The sequence below is a fragment of the Microtus oregoni genome, unplaced genomic scaffold, assembly GCF_018167655.1.
Source record: "Microtus oregoni isolate MIOR12 unplaced genomic scaffold, Mior012 000007F_ref0000211, whole genome shotgun sequence".
In the NCBI taxonomy this organism is placed as follows: Eukaryota; Metazoa; Chordata; class Mammalia; order Rodentia; family Cricetidae; genus Microtus; species Microtus oregoni.
The window spans coordinates 24,398,130-24,424,891 of NW_024543066.1; the positions used below are offsets into that span (position 1 = coordinate 24,398,130).

Sequence of the window (26,762 nt, forward strand, 5' to 3'; positions counted from 1 at the left end):
CAGTACAGTTATTTCACCCAATCACTCCGCGTGACTCCTCGTAGTCACCGTGAATCAAAGCAGCCGCACTGCAGACAGGAGGTGCTGCACTGGTTGCGACTCTGTAATCAAAGGGTTGTGAGCAGGAGCCCAGGAGAGCCGCATTCTGCTCTACTGTCGTCATGGAGGGAGAGGCCCACCCACTGCTTCCTTCTTAACTCCTCCCTTAAACATGGCCATCACTCCCCGTCTCCAAGCTCCTTCCTGTTACAGGCTTCCTGCATCCCATGCATTTGCACTTTAATGCAATGAAAATGTCATCATTTTCAATGGCAGTAGGTCTATCGGTCTGCACTTATCTGGGGGCGGAGGTGACCGAGCTCCCTCAGAACCCAGCATGCACCTGTGCCTGACTCACGGAAGAAAGAGAAGGGCTGTGCAATACACAAATGAACGCATTACCCGCGAGGGAAATGCTTTCATAATAAGCAGGGATGTAGCTGGTGGCCACAGGGCAGCAGAAGAATGAGGGGACAGGCACCGCAACCCCTGTACATACGATGAATATGCAAATGTAGAGAACACGGGTTAAAGGAAGAGCTGCTCCAACCCAAGCCCTCAGTGCACTGCAGCTGCTCCACAGGGACCCTCGCAGTACCTTGCTTCAGCTCTGCTAAGCAGGGCCTCCCATCTGCTGTCCAAGAGGCTCAGCTGCCTTGACAGCTTCACTCTGTCTGTGGGCTCTGCAGAAGCAGCGATTTTCTCTCCTTCTCGTTTGATCACCTCCACAGTGGACTTCCGGTCTTCCAGCAGTCTCTGCAGAAGCTTCAGACAGAATGTTCAACATTTTAAGTGGCAAATATTAAGTATTTATATCTTATGTATGATATAGATAGATAGATAGATAGATAGGACATATATGAAAAAATATGAGAAGTAGGATTTTAAAAATAATCCATTTGGGGCCAGTGAGATGGTTCATCAGGTCAAGGTGGCCTGATGACCTGAGTTTGATCCCTGGGACCCACGTGGTGAAGGGGAGAACCAACTCTTACAAATTGTCCTCTGACCTCCACATGCAGGCTGTGGCACATGCAGGCCATATAAATAAATAGTCATAAAAAAAAAACAACACTTCTAAAAAGGAAAGAGAAAAGCATTTGGTGGAATGGCTACTGCAGTGCCAGACACTGAGGTGCGGCTTTCACCTGAGACAGCTCTCAGTGGCAGGGTCACTGCAATCTTCACAGAGGATAAGCAGCCTGAACCACGGGAAAAGTATAACGTCCTCCTTACTTTAATAAAACAGGAATACTCTAAGCACCCAAAAGCTATCAACTCTACCAAAATAAAAGATTTCCATAAATCACCAGTGTTTTCAAATCACCTTCCAACACGGAACAATGCACTACAGGCAAGCAGGTTACAATCAGAAAAGCCCGCAAGTCGGAAGGCTGTACAGGAGGCTCGTGGCCCTCCATGCGGCAGAAGCAGCATTTCAAACCCCACATGAGGATGAAAACTTAGGCAGAGCTCTCAGACACCCAAAAAGAAGGGAGTGTGGGGTGCACTGGGAACTCAGGAGCTGCCAGAAAGATTAAGGTTTCAAGACTTAGCAGTTAAAAGGAAATTCAATTTAAATCTAATTGAAGGCCAGACTCAGGGTCACCCTGCCCTAGCTAATCAAAACAAATCATCCCTGAGCAACTGTGTGTATAAGCACTGGGCTCCAGCAACGAGGCGCAGGAGCTCAACCAGACAGACCTCTGCTTCCTTACTCTGATCCCAAGAGACAGTTAAGGAGCAAAGATTTAACAGTTACCCTGAAGTAACACGCCACAAGAATACTGTGAGGCTGAGACCACCAAGAAGTGCAGTGAGGGAAAAGCCCACTTCCAAAGGAAAAGGCACAGATGTTCTTGACACAGTTCAGGCCACGGGCTAAACAATAAGGAAGCACATGGTTTAGGTAGCAAGGAGAACTATTTGGATACTTAAAAAAAATTACATTTATCGTGTGTGTGTGTGTGTGTGTGTGTGCGTGTGTGTGTGCGTGTGTGTGTGTGTGTGCACGCGCGCGCATGCACACGCATGCACACTCACACACACTTGTAGAGGCAAGAGGACAACTTGTGAGATTCAATTCTCTGGTGCCTCCATGAGGACTTCAGACTGTCAGGCTTGGTGGCAAATCCCTTTACCCGGGTGCTGAGCAAACTTGCCAGCCCAAGTGGGTTACTTTTGGTGAACGGAAATAACAAAGCCTTTGGCAATTAAAAAGACAAAGTCAACAAATGGATTCTACTGACCAGGCATTATGACTCAAACCAGGAGAATACCTTAAATTAGTCCAAGGTAGCAGTATATAATTAAAAACCACACAGATACAATGGGTTTCCAGTATGTTTCCTTCCTCCCCCTCTTGTTTCGTTGTCTGGTACCAGAGCCTGAACCAGCACCTCACATATCCTGGGCCACTGCAATTACATCATATCCCCAAGCTGTTTGTTCACATTCAGGTTCCAGACAGGTTCTCACTGAGCTGCGGACCAAGAACCTGTGACCCTCCTACCTCTACCTGCCACGTGGCTGGGATTATAGGCCTGGGTCGTAAGGCCTGGCTTTATTTCTCATATAACTTCCTAATTGGCTAAGTTTTCAGAGAATTTTTAGAGAGCGGATATGGAATGTAGAACTAAAGGAAGCAGCCAATTAAACTTTTAAAAAAAAAGTTTAAAATTAAACTTTAAAAAAAAGTTTAAAATTAAACTTTTAAAAAGTTTAATCTAGCAAATAGTTTATGTATTTAAGGGTTATGATGCAATGTTTTAACACGTGTGTACACTGTAGAATGATTTAATAATAAAATTAATTAACAAAGCTTATTTATATTTATTTACATTTCAAATCTATATTTATAATTAAAATCTTAATTTTGAAATAGACAATAGCCCAGTGGTAAGGCACTTTCCTAGCATGGCTTAAGTCCTAGATTCAATTCCAAGCAACACAACATACACACACACACACACACACACACACACACACACAGAGAGAGAGAGAGAGAGAGAGAGAGAGAGAGAGAGAGAGGATGCATGTTATTATTATGCCTGCTAACTAAATTAACCCAGGGCTAGAAAGGTAAACTAGAACTTGATTATAGGGGCTGAGGAGATGGCTCAGGAAGCACACAAATTTGCTCTGCAAGCTTCAAGACTGGAGTTTGAATCCCCAAGACCCACATAAAAAGCCAGACAGGACTGCATGTGCCTGCAATCCTAACATACCCAGTGAGTGGGTGGAAAAAGACAGATCCAAAGAACCCAGTGCCAGCCAGGCTGAAGCGCGAGCCCTTGGTTCATTGAGAGCCCCTGTCTAGAGGAAACAAGGTGAGGAGAGGGAGGCACCTGATGTCCTGCTCCGGCCCCTCCATTCAAGCACTCACCTGCATACCTCACACATACACACAGCCTGGATTACAATTTTTATATGTAATGAAACTATAAATTCAATTTCAAATAATTAATTTACTCCCCATTTAAAAAGTCACACATAAACAACCTTACTAATACACCATGTGCCATGCCTTTTTCTGTGTGTCATTTCAAATCACAGCTGCTAAATCACTGGGAATGTCATTAAAAGCTTCACGCCTAGCTGCTACACGATGGTGAGCCCAGCACTGTACATGCTGTCTTGGGCTGCTCTCTGTCATCGGCATCAGAGCAGTGGCATTACATGTCCAGCAGGTGCGAACCGAGGATTCGCACCGTCAGCGCTCGAAAGCCCACCAGGATTTAATCTACAGAAGGACAACTCGATGGGTAAATCTTATGTGCTAGAGAGTGACGATTTCTTCTGTCCCAATGCCACCTGGTCAGTGAAAGGTTTCTTGGCTGTTCCATTTAAAGCTACTGGCAATACCCCTCTACTCCAGCACTTCCTGCCCTGACCCTGCCTCTGTCACTTGCAGATTCCCCCCTCATCCCTGCTCTGAAATACTCTAGGTTACATAATGATTTTGTTTATTGGCTTTCACAGCCTGTCTTTTCCATTACGCTTTATGTTCAACAGGGACTCTTGGTTGTTTTCATCCGGGGCTGTATTTCTCGCAGCCAGAACAAGGTGGCAGGAGGTAGGTGCCGGCTGAGCAAGTGGCAAGAAACCGTTACTATGGCATCGGGTTAGTTCAAGTGAGAAGGTACGCTTTGATTGTCCTTTAAACATTAAATATGAAAGCAAATGATAATATCATTAATTTTACCTTTTGCTCTTGTATCTGGGCTTTCACCACTTTGAACTCAGCCGATGGAGGCTTCTGATTGGCCACAAGGTCCTCGGTGTCTGCCATCCAGCTAAGCAGGGACTCCAGGGCATCCTGGAACCTCCCACAGTGGAGCAGGGCCTCCTGCAGCTGGGCTGCCCGCTGAGCCACCTGCAAAGTTCCAGTTGTTTCAACTTACTTACTTGTTTCATTAAAAGAAAAAAGAAGGGAATCTGCCCACTAGACACCACTTCTCACAACTGTTTCTTAACTTGGTCACGTACTTTCCCTTTCCCTCCCTCTCTGCATGTGTATATGTGTGTTTAAGGCCAGAGACGGACTTTGTGTCTTCTCTTACTTTCCACCTTAATTTCTGAGACAACATCTCACTAAACCAACTGCTTGCCATTTAGGCCAGATAGGTCAGGATTCCACCTGTCTCCACTGTCTCCATCCCTCAGTGCTGGGGTCAAAGGTCAATGTCATCTGCTTTTAGGTGGGTGCTGGGGTTCCAAACTCAGGCAGGTATTTTACCTACCGTCTCCCGGACCTTTTCTTTGCTGTGTGCACGTGTGTGCCTATGTGTGCACACGTGCCCTGTGGTGCTTCCCCCTCTGTTCATAACAAGATACCATTCTTGGACTATGCCACTGTAGCCATGGCAAGCAGAGCAAAACCACAGCGGCGGTCAGGTCTGTGATAAAGGTAACGGAGCCGCTGACACTCCGTAGGGAGGTCTGGAGAGTCTACTCTGGGATCCCTATTACCCTAGCCCCCAGTTGCAAGTGATCTTGGGTGACGCTGAACTGTATAGAATTGAAAGGTTAATGCCATCCACGATGGGGTGGGTCTTTGTGGTGACTTAGCTATTGGAGGGGGGGGGGTCACACATGCTCTCGTAAGTAACCTCTCACTTGCACCCTGTTTTTAAAAAAACCACTTAATAAACTCATTGGTCTCAAAAAGCTGGACTTCAGTGAAATCCCACTTCAGTCTGCTGTTAGTGCCCGTCTGGGTGAATGGATGTCCATGTGGATCTCCCCAAGAGAAATTAACACAACAGAGCCTGCATCCCTTACGTCTGTGAGTCACCAGGGCAAAGGAGCTACCACAGCATGAGAGGTTTGCATGCTTTTTTAACATAGCGCCATCCACCATGGCTGCCTACAGTCATACCTGCTGGGTCTGTCAGAGCAGAGAACATGGCAGGGCGAGTCAACCCACGAACTTCGTCCATCCGTATCCCCTATGTACTGTCAGGGGCCCTTTAGTGCATAGCAACATGAAAAGGGCAAGCGCGCTTGGGCACAAGCAGCTACCAGGACAAATGACTACTAGCCGTGGAAGAGGACAGTGAGCAACCACTAAGGCGCTCAAGGGACGGCGCAATTACCTTCTTATTGAGCGTTTTCCACCGCGCATTGACATCATCCAGGTCATGCTCTAACCCCTGGGTGCAGGTGTTTGCAGCTGCGCTCTGAATGAGGCCTTGCCCTAACCAGTTCACGTCTTGCTGCTTCACCTGCAAGGCTTCGATTTCTTCTTTCTGGAACACCTGCAGGTTGCGAGACCCACATTGTAAGAACTATATTATCTAACATCCACCAAATGTGTAAAGACCATGTGCTTGCTCATTACACAGTAGAAAAGTGAAGGGAGCCACTGTTACTGAGATATCATTTACTATTACTTTGTGAGTATGAAATACAAATTTGTGGCACTTAACAATATATCTTATATACATTTAATAAGATCGCTTACGAAACCAAGGTAAGTATAATGGAATTTCCTATCATCACAATTTAACTCTATGGGAAAAAAAAAACACAGAAAATGCTAAGGAGCAAAGGATAAGATGCCCCTTTTGAGTCAAGGAATTCTCATGGGGGCTCATAAGGCTTGGTGCGATATAGCTGGCTAACAACTGAAGCTTGGGACTCAAATTACAAGTGGAAACTCGCTGGCAGGACAACAAAGTAGGTCAAGAGGCCAAGTGCGTGCCTACCCAAAGGGCCAAAAGACAAGGGCAGCAAGTGGAAAAGGACACAGGGCACATGAGGAGTCCCACAACCACAGCAGTGGAAGGTCCAGCCCCAGGGGAACGCCCAAAGGGACATGGCAAGACCCATATGCACAGGGTGGTTCATAGTGGCCAGTGGCAGAGAGGAGGCTAGGGCCGACCTAGAACAGTACCTGGCCCTAAGAGTGAGGGTAGAGCCTCTGACCTTGAATATCAAGTGTCCCGAGGAAAGTCACACCCCATGCCTACTATGACATAGTCCTCTCCTGAACATTGCAAACACTTTCATCGAAAGAAGGGGTCCTGGAATTTTAACCATAAAACACAAAAGGAAACCTCAATTCACCAACTATCTTCAGGGCACAAGTTCTAGTGTAGAAACCAGGACAACATGTCTCTCCCAAGACTGCCCATCCATATGTAATGCTTCCAGTGGAAACAACTTGGAAGAAGTCACAGTCAGAGAATTTGAAAGAACGGTTAAACTATGTTCAGACAACTCCAAGAGGATATGAATATACCCCAAAAGTACAAAAACAAAGATCTGAACAACAAAAAAGTTTCCAAAGTACGGAAATAGAACCTAATAGAGACATAGGATTGCTGCAGAAAATTCAAATTGAAATGAAAAAAAAGGAAAAAACAAAACAAACAAACAAACAAACCTAAAACCAATAGGCCAAATTAAGAAATCCTAGTGGAAAGCCTTACCCACAGAATGGAACATGTGGAAGACAGAACAGGAGTTCCTGAGGACAAGGTGGAGGAATTAATCATTCACTAAAAGTCAAAGATTGGACATGAGAAAGCCTGGGATAGCACGGAAAGACCAAATCTTCTAATGATAGTATAGACCGAGGAGGAGAGCCCTACAGCAAAGGCACTGAGAGGACTGTCAAGGCAGGCGTGACTCCAGTGATGGACCCCTGCACTCATGGCCCCTCGCCCCCGGATCTGGACCCACTCATCAGCTGTGGTTTCTCTTTGCTCGCTACTACCCATGAACCTGCTGTCAACACTTTCCTGGGACCCTCTCCCCTACTGTCCATCCCATCCAACATGTGGTCCCCCAGCTGCTTGTGGGTGTAAAGGATGTACTACATGAGATTAAAATACAATCCACAGAACTGGAACTTACTAGTTTTTGTTTAACAGTTCTATACCCGGGCCTGGTACGAAGCCTAGTAGTAATATGTACTCAATAGTTACTTGTTGAATTGGTATCAACACAGAAAAGATACAGCTATCTTGGGCGGATGCCCTTTCCAGTTAACAATGAAGGTAACACACCAATTTTTTCCCCTCACAGGTAATAAAAATATTTATAATGTTGGGCTTGGAGAATGTAATGAGAAAAAAAGTTAATTATTTTTAACTCCCTGATGAAATTTTTACACAGATAATAAGGTAGACTAAGATTTGGGATTCTGAGTCATTATACTGAAGGAAACCATAATAATAATAATTAATGGCTGGATAAACAGAACATATGGAAACGTAATAAAGGCAGATATATTAAAAGAGCACTTCAGGAGAAAATTATAGGTAAAGTGTGAAAAATAACTGCGAAGGATGCAGGGGCCCAGGAGACCACTCCCCAGGCCGTGGCCCGGTGCTAAGCATTCAGGGTTCCTCTATGTTAACCGTAAGAGCAAATGCACTGGGAACAGCAAACAAACGAGCCATTGTTTCCTCTGAATGTCCCTGGTAACAAAAAGTTCAAGCTGCTTCTCCCACTGAAAATGCATATAGACATTTCCATGCTGGCTAAGGATGTCTGTGTCAATTAGCAACTGTAAGAAGTTAGCTACATGTAACGGAGACAGCAGAAGAGCCCCGGTCACTGCAGAGACAACCTCAGACATTCTTCTGTGTTTCAGGAAGGTGTAACTTGCTAAGTACGTCAGCAGAAAACTGCGAGAGGGTAGTGACGAAAGACTTTGCTTTTTGGCACTGTGTGTGACTCTGTTTCTTTTCTATGGAACAATCTAAATTGCCACTTCCAGGAGCTAAGTAAGGGGATGGTTCAACGGTTTGCAAAAAAATATGCACAGGGTCAAGAAAACTGCTGCACTCTTGTAGGTTATATAATGTTTTAGAGAAAGACTTCTCTCTTCGTTTCCAGAGCAAAAGCCTTACTAATACTAAGTTCTAGTAAACTGTCTGCAACCCTGATCTAGGTTAAATGAAGGGTTTGGATCAGAGCAGATCCACACGAGTTTGTGATCATTTTCCAAAATTCTTAAAAATGACTACACCAATAGCTATGTTATGAAAAAAAGTTTTCACATCAGTTATAAAATCTTATAGGGAAAAGGTATTTTGCTAAACCTTTAAATTAGCAGAGCATTTGCAGCAGGCTCAAGGAAAGGTGTGGCCGGTGGAGCCCAGACAAGCAGTACTCCTGACACTGTTTAGATTCCTTATCTCTGAGTGGTAACAAATCCCTATAAAGATCTGCCCCCTACCCCACACACTCAGAGCACAGAAACACAGAGAGCCTTAAAATAAAATGAAGCTGACTCCGAGGCAAAGGCTACCAGCGGAGCTCAGGGGAAGCACCAAAATAGGCAACTTGAATCTGAGTGGGAAGAAAAAAAATTACAGGCTTGACAGATAACCTCCACTTATCACAGGCCGCACCCTTTACTTTCTTTGCTTGACCGCAGCTCCTAAGGAGTTAGGGTCGACAATGCCTGCAAGAACACAATAGCTTCTCTCCTCTCCCGCGTAGGGTGCCGGTAAGCGGGTGGCATGCTTTGCAGACCATAACAATATAATACTGCGTTGGTACCTTTATGACTAAGCCTGTTGATGTTTAATAGACTCAAAACAACTGCCCTTAAATGGCACTGCTTCAGACCATGATTTGTGGAAAAACCTAGGATTAACCTAAATTAACAGGGGGGAATTCTGAATGGGCTGCACAGCCACAGGCCCCCGAACATCTGGGAATAATCATTCCCCAACAATCCCTAATTAATTTGTTACACCAACGGATTTATCAATTGCTGGCATCTGGCAGGGCGCTAATCAAAGTCCTCAAATGAATGACTGCGTTTGGTCATTATTAAAATCATTCTTGACCATGCTGAGACAGAACCACGGGCAGCTGCCACTGCGGTTTTCCAGTTCCATTAATTACCTGGAAGCCATTGCAGACTGTGTCCAATGTTCCTGCCTGGACCCCTGTTTTTCTGGGCCCTGTTTTCTTTTTTACTGGAATGAACTGGAGGGAGCATTTCTTCTGGGTCACCTCGATCTCCTGGGCAGAAAAGGGGGCCCCTACGTCACCCTTAGATGCCCTGTTGCATTCTGCTGACTCATACTGTGTCAACAGCATTGCATTTTCTAGCAAACCTGTGCTAGCAAAGTCTACATGCGGCTCTCCCAGGTCTGTGGGAGAGAGTTCTAAACCGCCGAGGTGTTCCTTCATACATTCCCTACTATGTGTCGTGATCTGCGACTCCCCTTGTCTGAAAGTTGTCTCCTTTTCTTCAGAGTTGGAAACACACTTGTTTCCTCCATCTCTTGGTACAACCAATGTGTGGCACTTTGTGCTCTCTCTCAACTCGCTCTGCACACACCCATGTTCACCATGGGGCACGCTCTGACCACTCACACACTTGCTCCCGTCGAGTGGAGAGACGTCCTGCGGAATCACCTGGAAGCTGTCCCCAGGGTGGGCACTCCTGCACGACAGCAGCGGGATTTTCTGCTCACTGACGGAATCATCAGAAAACCCTGGCCTATATGGCTCTGATATGTGAATATCTTCAGCAGAAGACAGGCTTCTCGTCTGCGGCTGGTCCCCACATACAGGACCCTGCTTCTCTTCTTTCTCTGCCGGGGGACTGTATAAACCAGAGTCATCCTCTTCTGAGGTCTGAGAGTTAGTACCCCATCTGCACTTGCTGGCCTTGGTAACAGCATCTGACACATCAGTAGGCTCAACAAAAGAACTTTCACTTTTGTTTGCATAATCCATAAAATTGGCTGGAACAAACATCCGCCATGACCTCCTGTGCTCTCTCTTTTCTGCCTGAGACTTGGGTTTAGGGATACCCGTACTTCGAATGACATCACTATTTAGTTTGAGGGCATCGAAGATCATCTTTTCATCTAGTCTGTTAGTTTCCCGACCTCGTAGCTCAAATATACTGGAAGAGGAAAGGGCACCATTGGAGCACAGTGAACTACCGTCCAGTGTCCTGTGACTATAGGCTAAAGTCCGCTCTGTAAAATGCCTAGAAGACAGGCTACCTTTGGAACCTGAGTCTATCTGTTCGTTTAGTCTGACTGTGTCATAGATCGACCGCTGTGGGACATAGCAGTCTTCAATATTCAAATCCTCCTCTTCTTCACCCTTCCCTACACAGGGAGGATTCTGGCGTAAACAGTCTGGTCTGCTGAGTGGCTTCCCCATTTTGTAAAGAGTCAAAACAAATATTGCAGATTTTGACACCAAATGGAAGAAATGCAGAAAAACATTTCCCAAGAGGGTCTACTTGTGCATAGAGCTGTGGTGCACCCAGCAGGAAGGCATAAATAACAAGTCATGGTGTCTGAGGTGCTGACGGTCATCACGAGTGTATCCGAGTAAATGAAGCTACAGCCTTTTACCTGGGTCCCAGACATAAAGTGCAAGAGCCTGAGCTTCCAGCTCCTGCACCTCCTGTGCAAGTTCCCTTCCCCTCACTCACTCCCAAGCCGACCAAAACAAGCACACAGCTAACGGTGGCTTAAACACTCAGAACATTCCACTCTGAGTTCATTGCGCATTTCGGTCTAATTTTGCGTGAGGTTTCCAGATTAAAATTTCCAAACGAGCAAGCATTTTAACAGGCTGAAGGTTAACTTCGGCAGAGCTCTGGTTGACTGTAATCCACTTAAAGATGGCTTGCAAAACTCCATGTCCTTTACAGATAAACTTCAGAAAAGCAGACAAACACAAGAGCCATGTATTGTTCAGATCAGAAGGCACAGAACAGATTGTCGGAGAAAAATAAGTTAAGTTTGATGTTGTAAAAAAGTTAAATTTTTCTTTTAAATGGAAGGGGGAGCCGTATATAAATAAATTCGACCCAAAAGGCAGTTTTTCTTCCCATATTAAGCTTCTTTGAGGTTATCCAGAATTACCCGAAAGAAAAAAGAGGAGGGCAGTAAAATCCAGCAACCATTAAGCCGTCAAAAAGCATGTCTGAACTTCTCTTTAAAAAAAATTCCCCCAAGATTCTTATCTGGTCTTTCTGAAGAAGGCTTCTTCCACCTGAGACGGCTGCAGCAAGAGCTCCCGGCTTCCTCCAAGGCACAGGCAGTTCCCATCCAGCTGAAGCCCCAGCCGCTGTCCTCCGCCACTGGCAGGCTGTGGCCGCTCCCGCCGGGGCTCGGGCTGCGACAGGGCAGCGGGGCCTCGCAGCACACCCAGCCCCCGGCGGCATCGATCTGATCCGGTCCAGGGCGCGAGTCCCAGCCGCCTGCTCGGCTCCCCGCTACGCCCTCCCGTGACTTAACTTCGCAGTCATCCTGCCCACTCGGCTTCTTCCCCAGCCCAGAGCGGTTTCAGGGGGAGGAATCTCGAGGCCTAGAGGCTGTAAAGCAACAGCTTGGTGACATCAGCGCAGAGCAGGCTGGTCCTGCAGCTGGGAGAGCGCAGCCGGGTTCAGATATCCCGAAACCCCTCCCGGCTTCAGATCCCAGAGGGATCCCAGGGGCAGGGGTAGAACCTGACACCAGCGGAGCAGGGACACTCTTTCCCACCGCTGGCTCAGACGGGACTGCTAAATGAAAGTGTGTGTGTGTGTGTGTGTGTGTGTGTGTGTGTGTGTGTGTGTGTCTGTGTGTGTGGGGGGGATGTGGGGGTGGCCAGGTCCCTGCCCTTCAGCTGAAACCACTCTCCACGGTGACGAATCAGTTACTTGACCAACAGTACTACTTTGAAGTCGAGTGTTTTATCATTCCTCTCTAAAGACCAAGTTCAAAACTGACTGTTCTCCACAGTAAGGGCCCCTGCGGGCACCTCGCCCCAGCACTGCTGACAAGAATATCTGTAGTTACTAATATCCACACGGACCTCTTGAGATTAATGCAAGGCCCAGGCAAACGGTGAACACAGGTTATTTAATAAAAATCACATCTACAGATTTTTATCAGTTCAGCAAAGGTTCTTACAAAAATACTGTCCAGCAAGCCAAACCTTGGCCTTTTTGGCGGAAATGACAAGAATTATTTAATCAACCTGATCCATTCTTGTATGAAATAAAGCACACTGCCAGAAAAATACCTAGCTACAAAGGCAGGAAGACAAAATGGTGCTGACTTCCGAATGAAGAAAGCAGTTGTGGTATTTCTCTGGTAGTTTTATAAAAATGTTCTATACCTTAAGTTCCCCAAATTATTTTATAAACATCTAAGTTAAATTAAAATATTTCCACACTCAACAGTTACTAGATGCTCTCAGTACGTGGTCGTCATTACGTTGGAAAATACATTTATGCCAATATTCATACAGGAAAAGCAGGTATAAAATACCCGCCAACACCCCAACACGAGGTCCATTTTCATGGCACAGAACTGAAATGTTTCAACAAGTCCGCGAGTCTGTGACGTCCAAGCACAGAGGAAAAAATGTGTCCACAACCACCATGTTGAAGCCCTGGACTGACACAACCGCCATGTTGAAGCCCGAGGCTGGGAAGGCACAGAAATCAAGGGTCGTGTTCTCAAACTCCCACCACCTTAGACGCATACAAAGAAGTAATGATAATTTCCATGGAACTGGGACACTGTTAGGTCCTTAGCAACTTTTCATAAAGAATGGCCTTAACTCAGCCCACCTTAACACATCATTAACACAATATTATTCCAGCCCCGCGAAAGGTGGAGCGACACCTAGAAACTGACGTTTGAGATAGGCAGTGCATTGTAAAAACTTCATGGATAATTCATCACCAAATTCAAGCACTAGGCAAGCACTGGGGAAATGACGTCACACCATCACTGTCCTTCCCCATCGCACAGCGTAATGGGAAATAAAGACAATAAAATGGACCAGGCACAGTTTGGAAGCAGGAAGCACCTCGGGAAAATGTGCGCTGGCTGATTATGTGTAGCCGTGAATTCTTATCATCTCAGTGATTGCAGCTTATTGTATTCTGGTTCAAGTTAATAAACTGTATTATTTGTACTATATCAAGACGTCCAGCAGTAAATTCACACATATGCGTTGCGTGAGATCGCACAGAAAGCTACAGCTAGATTAACATAAAGGTCAAAAACTGACTCGTCTTTCACCTTATATCTGTCCCATGTAGCTACTTCAAGAGTGACAGTCCCCACTGCTGGTGGAATCTGGACACGGTATGCTATGCTACACACTAATCATGGATAGTTAGAGCGCTCACACTTAACGGAGAGGGCTTTTCTGAGCAGTTGACACCGACAGCTCACACACACAATCGCAGTGCTGTCTTCAAGCTGCAGCTTACCCTCGCTCTGTCTAGAGATGAGCCAGCTGAACCCCTGCTGTCTACTCAGACACGCCTAACATCAGTGCGAACAGAACGTAAGCGGAACAGCACCCTGCCATCGCTTCCTACTTCTCAAGGGAAATCCTTTTAAAGGAGAGTTCTTGCAAGTAATCTTATTACCAAGTGCCACAAATTACTTTATGGAAGTCATTAAAGGCTAATTCTATAAACTTGAAACACGGAAATTTTAGACCTGAGAGATTTGGGACATTATGTTTACTACACCATTAAGTGGAAAATACGTAAACACAAACTATATTATCTATAAAAGCTGACAAAAATTCTCGCTTGGCCCAGTCCAACCATTGCTGAAATCTGGGTAAGAAACCAAATGAGAAAGAGAGGTTTTGTGCTGCGGGTATGAGACAGGCACGGAGAGCAAGGGTTCTTGGTGCTCTTTCTAAAGCAGACAAGCTGGGAGTGCCCCACAGTCTCTAGACCAAAGCCACCACACAAGTGACGGCAGACAGTGCGTGGGCACAGTGGCCGTTTATCTGAGTGGGAAGTAATTCACAGTTAACAGGGAGCAGCACAGAAGGAGCATGCTTAGAAGCACTGATTGCCCGGTGTCTCAGTCTCTCCAACAAGCACTCGTGATCCCTCCATAACAACTGCAGTGCTAGCAGCGCACATCTGTCCCACCTCTGGGAGTGAGGCTTCTAGGTGGCTAAAAAGATTCTTCACAGAAGGCAGGGGTCTTATTAATTAAATACCCAAAAATGTCTAAAAGCTCATGCTTTTAAAGGCTGCCAAGCAAGAGCACACATTAATAACCCCAAATCTGAAAACACTTTCGTATCAAAATGGGGATAAAAGAAACAATATAATCTTGCCCTTAAAATGATTACAGGTGTGTGTGTGTGTGTGTGTGAGAGAGAGAGAGAAAGAGAGAGAGAGAGAGAGAGAGAGAATAAGAATGAGATATAGCATGCACATAGAGGTCAGAGGTCACCTTGTGGGCGTTGGTTCTTCTCTTTCAGGACATTGGACCTTGGTGGCAAAGGTCTTTACCAGTGCAGCCATCTTGCCGACCCTCCAGCTCCCACTGACAGTCCTTCCAGATTTGTAGTGTGTGATGTTTCTTACATGATGGAGGAGAGAGGGCAGCCACTTAGGGTGGATCAGAATGGAAGACTCACAACACTTCATTAGCTTAGGTGGGGAGGTGTGATCTCTACTAGGGGACTAGGGGCTTCTGCCTCACCCACCAGATGTGTAGTATTACTCCTAAAGGGTACTCTGATGGGGTAAAGAATGTCACCTTCCTATAAGGCTATAAACTTTAGGTAGTTTCCATGGTGAAAATATTTCACCTTTATAAACACTGAAGGGAGGCGCACAGCCTGCTGGCCAGCAGTCTATGACAGAAATCAGTCCACTAAGACATGCCCCACACCCAGAACCTCTCCTAAACCAGAGTTATCTAATTCCCCTGTACTCAACACAGATGGATAAATTATTCATCTTTAAATATTACTATTAAAACTCTTTCTGGAAATTCTAATTTTACTTTTAAAAATACGGCGACATCACAGTAGGTATTTGGGGATCATTTAACCATTATTTTAAGGAACTTGTGTGCAAACTTCCTGGTGTCTCTAGTGCCATGATAGTTTGCATTTTATTTATTCAATATTCAAATACTGCCTGGCTTAGATAATGCCTACACCTGGACCAGACTAAAGTTATTATAGTGTAATTATGTGTTCTGGTCTATGTCTCTGATTTCAACTTGAATTAGAAATTCTCCGATCTATGAAATGTTATTTCCATTTTGAAAACAGAATTGCCCGTTAATATTGACTTGTACCAGAGACACTTGTGTGGAAAAAATGAATCACAAAGGAGGTAGCAAGAGTAGCCAGAATGAACAGGAAGAGGGTCTAAGTGTTTTTGTTTGGTATCATTCTGCCATGGTATAGAGAGGCAAGGGTGCAGACTTAGCTAAGATGGGACACTATCTATTAATACTGTAGTTTCTTTGATCTTCACTGGGATCAGTGTGAAATCAACAGTTCAGTGCAGTGATACCGACAATGATGATGGAAGGAGCTGGTGGACTGCTAATGACATAAAACCACTTGCATAACTGTTTGATAAAGAAAAGTGTGAATACCGGGCAGGGGTGGTGTGTGCCTTTAATCCCAGCACCCAGGAGGCAGAGGCAGGTGGACCTCCACCTCTGTGAGTTCAAGGCCAGCCTGGTCTACATGGTGAATTCCAAGACAGCCAGGTAGACACAGGGAGACCTTGTCTCAAACATATAAGCAAATAAATTGCAAAAAAATAAAAGGGGGGGGGGTGAGCATCTATATGACTTAACATATCTTTCATTTGAAAATAAACCTGAGTTAGGGCTCTGCAAGCAGGGCCTCGGAGCACCAAAGCAGCCTTCTTCCCTCCTCCAGAGACACGGACATGGACTCTGGTGTTCAGTCCACAGAGTGAGGACACTCTGCAGCACAACTGAATTGCAAAAGTAGAGAATCATAGAAGGAAAACGATACACAGAAGGAAAAGCAACAGCAGAAAAAGGACCTCATTCTTTAAACTTTAATCCAAGACTAGGAAAACCTAAGGCCCAAGAAATCAAATATATAGTTGAAGAACTGGCACTAACTAATCAGTCTTTTGTCAAATATTTTTGGAATCTTCTTTTGATTGATAGTGAATCAGAAGGTTTGATTTAGAATAACAAGTTGTTAGTCAGTGTAGCTGAATTGATTTTTTTTTTTACTGTACATAAATTTTGTCTTTTTAAGGAAACGAAGTAAAAATAAATAGCAGTTTCTTCAGTTCTAATCTGGAGGAAGGGGGCAGGGAAATCTGTACTTAAGTCTACATCACATGGGGTGAATGTTGGGCTCTGTACTGGGGAGTCATGTGGAAATTAGTGACCGCTAAGTTTCAGTCCTGCTCTCAAGCAGTTCACTGTGTAGCGAGAAAACCACCACAGGATTTTATCCATGACATTAGGGTGAGGGAAAGCTACTTGGTGGATTAATGTCAAACGGGATTATATCTGAAAGTTCATAATGAAAATAGGCCCAGTCCTTTGGTACTTTTTGGTTTCATTCTTAGAAATTATGACTGGCTTTTCACGCAATGCAAATTACTCCACTTGATTTGTTTTTTAAATTTCAAGAAATATACTGAAAAATAATTCCACAAAAGACTAAGACCCAACAGAAACTGGATTAAGATCTGCATTATCAGCAAGCTCTTGTACCGCTTCAACAGGGAAAGAGAAAACACTAAAGTCAAGGGCTGTCTGGTCCCGCCTCACCAGCAGCACACTCTCTGGGACGCTCGTGACCACAGCCCTCGTGTGCGTACCACACAGCTTCTGCAGCCCCCGGTGCACCGAGCTCCTGGCTGTTCTTAAGTGGGTGTTCCTGAAGTGTTGGGCCAGAGTGAAGGGCAACAGCCGCTTGTTACTCAAGTCCATGATATGACTGATAGCAAAACTTTCCAGAGGAAACATCAGGTCTGAAACGCGAAGAATGCAGCACATATGGCATTGTATGATTTTCCTCAAAACAGCCAGGCTGTGTGATGTCATCACCTGTATGACCCTGTGCACAGGCCTGGATACTAACTAGGGATGAACAGCGTCTCCTTTCATGGCTGATACTACAAAGCATCTGACCGAACCCAAGGTACAGGCCTGCTACTTGCTGTCATTATTTTTTTTAGGGTACACACAAACAAATGACATATATGTTTGTTTTTCTTTAGTCCCTAGAATCACGGGATTTTAAACCCTGAACGGATTGTGTGCCCAAGGCATGTAATAAACTGTGTGAATATATGTCACTGTGATTGGATTAATAAAGAGGCTGACTGGCCAATGGCTGAACAGAATAAAGCTAGGCAGGGGAGTCAAACTGAGAATGCTGGGAGGAAGAAGGGTGAGGTCAGAGAGTCGCCAGTAGATGCAGAGAGAAACAAGATGGGCAAGCCATACTGAGAAAAGGTACCAAGCCTTGTGACAAAGAATAGATAAGAAACTTGGGTTAAATGTAAGCGTTAGCTAGTAATAAGCCTGAGCTACTGGCCAACCATTTATAATTAATATAGGCCTCAGTGTGTTTATTTGGGAGCTGCTGGCAGAACAGAAGCTTGCACCAACAATAACAGTGGTTATAGATATCCGAAGTTACCTTCCCAGTTCCCTCACTTAAGCTCCATACTAAAAACAGGAAAAGGAAACAGCATATCAGATGTAACAACAACAACAAAAAAATTGGAAGTCCATTTAATTTCTATTTTTTTTCCCATGGGATGCATCTGAACCTGAGCACTGAACAAGAGGTCTCTCGTATGCTCTACAATGCATGCCCAGCCTGTAGTTTTACATATCTTGGTTTTGTTTGCTCTTCCTTTATCCTCTATGTGTTAATGATGCGAAATCCCTCTACTAGTCTTTGCTAGAAAGTAAAACACATCTCAGAAACAGAGCAGGACCCATGACAACTTCAGAAGGTCTGTGGCACATACAGAGCAAATACTTGATAGTTTGTTGAGGATACCTGACATCCTCGCTTCCAGGAAGGAACCTCTCTTTGTGCATGCAATTATTTGCTTCGGCTTTCTCTATCATAAGTGGCCCCGAATCCAAAAAGACTGAAACAATCAGTTTTTTTTTTTTAATATAGTGCTCCATCTATTAAGCATCTTTGAGGCTATCAAGTGGCAGACACGACTTGGTCCTATCAAAAACAATTTTCTTTGAACTGCATCAGACGTAAGCTGAAGATCTGTTATAAAACTGGGATTACAACATGAAAAAGCACATTGCCTTTAAAAAGACATAAACTTCTACAAGAAAAGTTTAGAGAGGAAATTAAGATGGATGAGAAGACTCATTTAAAAAGAGAAAGAATGGAAAAAGACTACCACTGTAAACTATAATTTATCACTGAGGAAAATGCTGGGACACAAACATATGAAGTTCAGTTCAAAGCACAGCTCTGGTCACTACAGACGTCAGCTACAAACAACATCAGAAATGACTCCACTGAGGTCAGAGTGAAGCCTGCCTGGAACATCCTCAAGTTCTCTTGACTCATCTATGCCTTTGAACTGCCCTGCAATATCTGACTATTATAACCATATGTACTCATTCAGACATATGCCATATGCCAGTCATTCAAGAAGGTTAAAACAACAACAACAACAACAACGAGCCCCAGAAAATGCCTTTCCATACTTATTAGAGTCTTCATTTAATAATAAAAACATTTGGAAAAAATATATAGACTTCCCTACCTTAAACACGTCAAGCTGCTGGTTAATCGTCTCCGTTTCTGTCCCCACGGGCCCTTGCGATTCTTCGTGGTCCTCAGCCTTCTGGAGCAGAGTCGAGAACTCTTGCAGTTTGCGGTAGAACTCTTCCAGCCGCTCAGTCGCACCTTCCACCTGCTCTTCCCTGGCTTTCGCTCGGTCTAGCAACTTGTTGCACTGTTTGCTCAAGGCTTCTAAGTCCCTTTTGATTCCAACAAGGTCGGGAGAGGTTTCTTCTGTGGCTAGCATCATCTTGCAGGTTTTGTTTGCATTGTCGTTGCTTGCTATGAGGGCCTCCAGCTTCTTCAGAAAGGCCTGGATAGATGCCTTCTGCTTTTGTAGTGTTTCTGCATCTCTGCCCACTGGAGCCATGCTATCCAGCTCATCATCAAACTCTGTGAACTGAGAGAACATCTCTCGGATGGTATTCTGGAAGTGTCCAATACCTTGCAGCTTGGTTTCGAGGAAAGAACACTTTTCATCAACTTGCTGGCTCAGGTTTTTATGCTCTTCCGCTAATGTTTCTGCTTGCGACAAAACATCGGAGGTTCCCTTTGGTTCTGTGGCTTCCATCACCAGGTCCTGGGCGAGCCTTTTTGCCAAGTCTACCTGATGCTTGAGGGTCTGGAGTGACTTCTGCTGAGCCTGTAGCATGGTCAGGTGCTTGTTGCTGTATGCCTGGGGGCCTAGGGAGTGATAGACATCCAGCTCTTCTTTCGCCCCGAGGAGCTGCCTTTCGGCTTCTTTGGAGACTTCCTGGAAGTCTTTAAACTTCTGCGCCATGTTCTCTAGGGAGACTTTCTTACTCTGAAGCTGTTCGGTGACCCTGTCTACCTTCTGGATCAATGCCTTATTTTCATCCGTAACCACCTCTTTATCCACCTCACAGACACTGAGTAGGCTATTGGCCGCGTTGTTCAGTAATTCCACCATTCCGAAGTGGTGGTCCATTTCCTTCTGCAGGGACTTTAGCTCGGCAATGGAATTCTCCGTCTCAGTGGGGTCCAAGCAGAACTTCACCCTGTCCAAACTCTGCTGACATCTGTCTACCCACGGCTGCAGAGTTTCCACCTGCTCTCTGTACTTGAGGGCTTTCTCCAGCGCGTCTTTCAGTTTCTCTTCCCTTTCGCTCACCTGCTTTCTGAATCGGTCCCACTCGGTTTTCATCGTGTTCAGCTGCGACTGTAAGGCTGCCTTCTCCGCCCCCTGTGTTTTTAATAACAGGCTTCCACCTTCTGCAACGGTTTTCTCGTAAATGTTAGACTGTTCAGTGAGAGTTTTGCTGAAGTCCTTCTGCGCTGTAAGCAACAACTCCAAGATATCGAATTTGGCTGATATTGGGGGAGAGTTTCTTTGTTCCTCCTTCTTGGTATCCAGCCAAGCCTGAAAATCCTTAGACATTTGCTGAAATTGGTGAGAGCTTGCACAGGCTGACTGAAGGTGCTGAACATGATGCTCTAAAGGGAAAGCACAGATGTGTTGTTTTACATGAAGATCTTAGCACTATCTCTAAAAAGCCAACAGAAGCCTCCAAGTGATGGCTAATAGTTATCCTAGAGCAAACTTGGAGCATTGACTCGAGGAATTGGAAGTAAACTTGAGCTATTGATAGAGGGGAAAAGGAGAGACAAATAAACAGGCAGCAGTTGGGGGAAAGAAAGCAGCAATCAGGCAAAACCAAAAGCTACGGGAATAGGTAAAAATGAAGGTATAAGGTGTGGGCATGACATACTGGGCTTGTTCCCAGAATGCCTTCTCCATGCCAGCATGACAAGCTGACAACGGCACAGTTCTGGATTGTCTTAATCACTCACATCTTTTTTAAAATTTTATTTAAAACACCCCTTTCCCCATAAATATATTTGGATCCTATTTCCCCTTTCCCTAACTCCTTCCAGATCCTCCCCACATGCCCACACAACTTCAAGTTCTTCTTACTCTCTCTAAAATAATAATAGTAATAATAATCAAAACAAGCAAAACACAAAAAAAGAAATTCAGTAAGACCAAAAAAAAAAAAACCCTACACACATGCACACGTAGACACACATGCACAGACACACACACACAGAGACATACTCACACACATGCACATAAATCCATGGAATCTGTTTTTTGTAGACCAACTACATCTGAGCATAGGTCCTGCCCTGGAATGTGGTTGATTTACCCAGTGACATTCCACAGTAGAAAATACATCAGTTTCTTAGTTGAGGGCTGTGTGTCCACTTCCCCTCCTCGGCGCTGGAATTTTGTCTGGTTTGAACCTGTGCAGGTCTTGTGTGCTGTCAATAACCCTTTTCATATCAAATACACCCCCCCCCCCCCCATTTCTCTGACTTTTCCATATTCTCGGGGCTTAAATTATTTGCCAGGTGATTCCAGTTCTGAGATGAAGCTCAGGACCCACACACACGCAGATCCTGGATACTGTCCTATGCTGTCTCTGTGTAAGAGAAGCCTTAAATGGCTGCTCTAATTAACATGAACACTAAACCAATTAAAAAACAGATCAGATCCGGCTAGAGGCAAGGCCTAGAAGTTCATGGAACAGAACAGACAGTGAAGCATGTCCTTCTTTGGCAGGACCCTTCATACACGCCGTTGCACCTAGTTTGTCACAGAACTGTTGCTGCAGGTGAGTGAGGAAAACAGAGAAACCCACACATTTCTCTAGAAAAGCCTTTTGTGACAGACTCACACAAAGTAATAACAGATGGGAAAAAGACACAAAGCCTTTCAAACAACTGTTCATCTGCTTTTCTGCTGAAATGAGACAATGTAACACAGCAAAGGAGTCTATGTATTTAGAAGGCCAACTTGGACTACCCATAGTAGTCCAACCTGACTACCCATCAGGTCTGGAATGTGTGCAGAACATCTCTGATCTGTGCAGAACTTCCTCAGAACTCTTTCTGTCCACCTGTGCCCGGAGGAGCAGGGTCCTTTCCTAGTCACGAATTATCACCAAGCGCTTGCAACAGCAGCACAGGCTCACAATTTCTTACCAGGAAGTAGGTATATGCAAAGGGAGACCAACCTGTCTTTTGTTCGATATCCTTGAACGATTTTACAACGCCTTCCAGTTGCCTACTCAGTTCTGCTTTCAAGTAGCTCTCTTTGACCAGCGCCGACAGGTCCTCGCAGAGTGCCTGGGCTGCCCTGATGTGTGGGCTTTGCTGTTCGATTTCCTGCTTCAGCTTCTGGGCTGCTTCCAGCTGCTGGTTCACAGCGTCAGGCAGTGTGCCCGCTGTGAGGCTGCTGCTGAGCCGGTCATCCAGCTCACTCAGGGTACCCGAAAGGCTTCTCAGGAGGCCCTGATACTGCGTGCTTTTGACAATGGCCTGGTCAATCCAGTCACACCTGTCCTTCAGTTGTCCTGTCAGGTTGTCCCACTTCTGGGTCACAGCTGCCAGTTGTTCATTCACCATCCCATGTAAAGAAGGGTCTTCCCCAGGACTGCTCAGGATGCCCCGGCCAGCTGCTGTGAGCTGTTCGTATTGATGTTTCCGAGTGTCGAATTCTTGAAGCAGAATCTAGAATAAGTGTAGAAAATTAACAAAGGGTTGTATAATTAACTATAATAAACATAAATTTAAGTATCCAAACGGATAGAAACGGTCCAAACCTCTCTAGTTTGCTTTTGAATTTTGTTTTAATATTTGCCTAATTTTTGAGGACAGTGCAATTATCGGAAACTAAGGAGCCACGGTGCTTCCCGGGTAACAATACTCTGTGTGCAATGAGGGTAAGAAGAATGATATCAACTGTAGCGTGAGCAGATGAACAAACGCTCAGTCACACATTCCAGAAACACACGAGATGCTACTCCTGGGTTCTTCACCAATATTTCCTAGTATTCTACACCGAAGAAAACGCAAGGGTAACTCTTAACTGCTTAGTATACTCAAGTGTGCTTGGCTTATAAAAAAAAAAAAAAAAAAACAACAACAAAACAGTGGACTTAAAAACATTTACAATCTTTATTATAAGAGCTTTAAAGATAAAATCTTATTGCTCAGAATGTAGAGGCTCATCGTCACTGTCATTAGAAATGACCCCCAAATGCCTTCCTTGTGGTGTAGCTAATCTTTTATTCTATATTTTATCTATTTTTATATTTATTTATCTATCCTTTTCAGACCGTTAAGATGACAAGCAAGTATTTCTCAAGATAGTTCCTGTTTATCTTTCTGTCTTTGTTCTGTTTGTCTTATGAACAGAATGAACGAGAACACCCGGGACTTGGTGACACCTTTGGCTGAAAGGAGCTCCTCCTCCCTGCTCTGAGGACACTGCTCATACCTGCAGAAACCAACTGGAACCTGTCCTCCTCCCTGCTCTGAGGACACTGCTCATACCTGCAGAAACCAACTGGAACCTGTCCTCCTCCCTGCTCTGAGGACACTGCTCATACCTGCAGAAACCAACTGGAACCTGTGCTCTTCCGTCTGACTTAAATGTCAGGTTTTCTCTCCCTTTTGGGCTTATCTGTGAATGACTAAGACTCTGAGGTTGACTACGGGTTCTGAGGTTCCCTCTGTCCCCTCAGTCTTTGTCCTTGTCCCCACTCTGCTCTGTCTTCTGATCAGGACCTTACTGCATGGGTTTTACAAGTTTCCATAGAAACGAACGAAGCCTGAACAGAGAATTTGTGAACAGCAAGAAGGGAACACCGGCATCACCATGACTTAGGCAATCACGCTCACCCTTCAGGGTCTCCTGAGGGTTAGCGGGCCTGCAACAGCTACAGTACAACCAAACAGTGGGTGGAGGATCTGCCCCCCATGCTGGCTCAGGGAAAATACCGTGGCTACCTCCCAGCTGTAGCTCTCTAAAGGTCTTGCTTTAGATAACACGACCACAGCAGGAAGATACACACTGGCCACACTAATGTATTTACACTGAGCACATTTGTCTTGCTAAGTCAAGGGGCTGCATCCAGCTGGTTCTCAGATAGCACTCACCTGCACCTGCTGCCTCTGCGTGTTCAACATATTCGGGTCAATGGATAAGGGTCCAAGAACACTGACCATCAGTTCTTTCTCCAAAAGCCACTGCTTTAGCTGGGCCTCTGTGGTCTGGAACTGGGTTAGATTATTGGAGGATTCTTCCAGCTTCTGTTGCCTATCAACTGTTATCTGGTTGAGCTCTTGCCACTTAGTATCTGGAAGAAAAAGATGAGACTGGTATTGGGTTTTGCACGTTTAATATCCCCCCCTGGAAAACTGCAGTCATGTGATTCAAAATGATAGCACTGCTTTTCTGCCCCCTTCGCTGTTAGGATCTAGACTCGGGGCCTTAAGATTAGGCTAGTACACCACCAGTAAGCAACCATCTATCCTCGTTCACGCCTGATAACTCTCTTTCCTGTTAGTTGGAACTTAAAAGAAGTATGTGAAACTCCACAGGTGCTACCTATTAGAACACGAGCCTGCCATTCTAAGAAACGGCCACGAGGAGATGAAGTCTGGAGAAATCAGCCATAACCACCTGTAGTTTGTGCCTTGAGACTAAGGACTGGCAGCCCCTGCTCAGAGCACACAGACCTCAATAGGGATGGGCTGGAGGAGATGTAGGGGAGCAAGCCATGGAGTCCCAAACCATAGACATCAAAACACCTCCTTTCTATGGGGGCTTTTTCTCTGAAGGCTTGCTTCTCTGTCATGCTGTCCATGGCAGTTCTAGGAATTGCTATAATGGTCCTCATCTCGTGGTCTTGTCATGTTGTGGCATGTGTTATTCCCCCTAATGCTCTCCCTCCCTCAAGGCCTGATCGTGGCCTCCATGATCCTGAGGCTCTGTTTCCTAATGCTGCTCATTTTAAATGATAACGGGTCTCAGCTTCCTTCCCCACACACCAACCACGCCTGCTGTTTCATTCTTTGTTATAACGTTATGGATTTAGTAATTGTGTATTAACTCCAGTATAAGTAAAACAAACCGAGCCTATTTTAGAAAGCAAAAATATTAACATTGTCCAAAACAATCAGGTTCCTGTGATCTCTTATTCCTTCTAAAAGTCCTATACAGTTGAGAGAGAGAGAGAGGAGGGAAGGAGGGAGGGTGGGTGTTACTGGGTACTGAACCTAGGGCTGTGTGAATACTAGGCAAGTTCTCTATTGCTGAGTCACACCACAACCCTGAATCTTTTTTTTTTTGAAGTTTCTCAAATATTTCTAGGTAAATAGCTTCCAGATTTGAATATTTGCCCTCAAGCTCTCTATTAGACTCCAACCAAGAGCTGCAAAGGTAAGCACAAGATCTCAGAGTCCCGTGAAAGGGCAGTCTACCTCATGACCGCAGCGTGACACCGACTTCTAAGAAGTTCACACTGGAGAGCTGGACAGTGCAGTGGCAAAGGAACACCACAGAGACAAACCCTCGGCATGGTTTTGTGCCATACTGCATCCACAGCCATCACGGGAACCGTTTAGTGAGGTCCCTCTAAAAACTGACCTTTGCCCCTGTTTTCATATTTATTTCAAAGGCCACCCTCTCTTCCTTTTCATCGAGGTGCAGTAGTTCGTAGTGATTTTCAAAGGCATCTTATTTTAATTACCTGTCTGTTTGTCTGTGCATGCATGCAGCGGGGGTGATTTTGTAGGTGTAGGTGCCTTCAGAGGCCAGAAGTGCTGGATCCCCTGGAGCTGGAGTTACGGTGGTTGGAGCTGCCTGAAGTGGGCGCTAAGACCTGAACTCAGGTCCTCCGCAAGAGCAGTCTGTACTCTAAACCACTCAGGCTCCACGATGACTTTCGATGGCCTTCTGATGGCTCTGCCATGCCATCAGAGCCCCAAGCACCTCAGGGATATGCTCAGGGCCATGCTCTCCTGCGGTCTACATCATCCTTTTCCTACACCACAGTGCTTCCCGAACTCGGCTAATACAGAACCACCTGCTGGTATTGTTAACACACAGGGGCTCTGAAGTGAAGGTTCTGCGAGTTCAATTTCTCCCTAGTTCCCAGGCGGTGCAGAGGTGGACGTGGATACAAAGCGCACACTCTGAAACTACAGACAAAGCTTAATAGTCTTGTAACTCATATCCAGCTATTTCTCAGTGGTAAGCCATTTAATTCTAAAATAATTTCCCTCGAAAACAACCATTTTTAAACATATCACTTCCCTCCTCAAGTCCTTTGATCAATAACTTCTCATCATTTAGATGATAAAATCTGAAGACATCTGCCTGAGACACAGAGCCTGTCACAGCCTGACCCTGGAACACTCATCTTGCGTCTATATTGAGAGGATTCCTCTGATCTGGCCCTCACAATCTTAATGTTCTCCCCAAAGCACACATGTTCACGTAAGCCATACCGGGTCACCTCCCAGCGTCATCTCCTATTTCTGGCCGTCATTTCCGTCCCACAGGACCATCCCCTCAGCCGGGAAGCCTTCTTGCTCTCCTGGTTTCCACAGAGCACAACCTCTTGAGGTGCAGATTTGCTGTCAGAGCACCAAGGCTTGCCTTAAACCCATCTTATTGTTTTTTAAAATGTGTTTGTGTAGGTACACATGCGCATACGTTTGTGGAAGCTGAAGGAGAACCATTGCTGCTGACCCTGGAGCCATGTGCCTTTGTTTTTTTTCTATGAGACAGGGTCTCTCACTGGCCTGACCCTTGCCTAGCAGACAAGGCTGCCCAGGTAGCCCCACAGAGCTATGTGTTTCTGCGTCCT

The 26,762-nt window shown here is 45.3% G+C and overlaps 1 protein-coding gene across 10 annotated transcripts in view; it reads right to left on the bottom strand.

Annotated features, from left to right (window-relative positions):
- Dst (dystonin) overlaps positions 1-26,762 on the bottom strand; it is a 401,984-nt gene that overhangs the window by 62,617 nt on the left and 312,605 nt on the right. For all 10 annotated transcript variants that reach the window (XM_041655211.1, XM_041655202.1, XM_041655203.1 and 7 more), the window contains 6 exons: positions 24,046-24,245; positions 22,119-22,614; positions 19,064-20,535; positions 5,637-5,798; positions 4,244-4,414; positions 638-804 (listed from right to left, as the gene is read on the bottom strand). In XM_041655211.1, the coding sequence (XP_041511145.1) occupies positions 638-804; positions 4,244-4,414; positions 5,637-5,798; positions 19,064-20,535; positions 22,119-22,614; positions 24,046-24,245 (2,668 nt within the window). The remainder of the gene's footprint in view (positions 1-637; positions 805-4,243; positions 4,415-5,636; positions 5,799-19,063; positions 20,536-22,118; positions 22,615-24,045; positions 24,246-26,762) is intronic.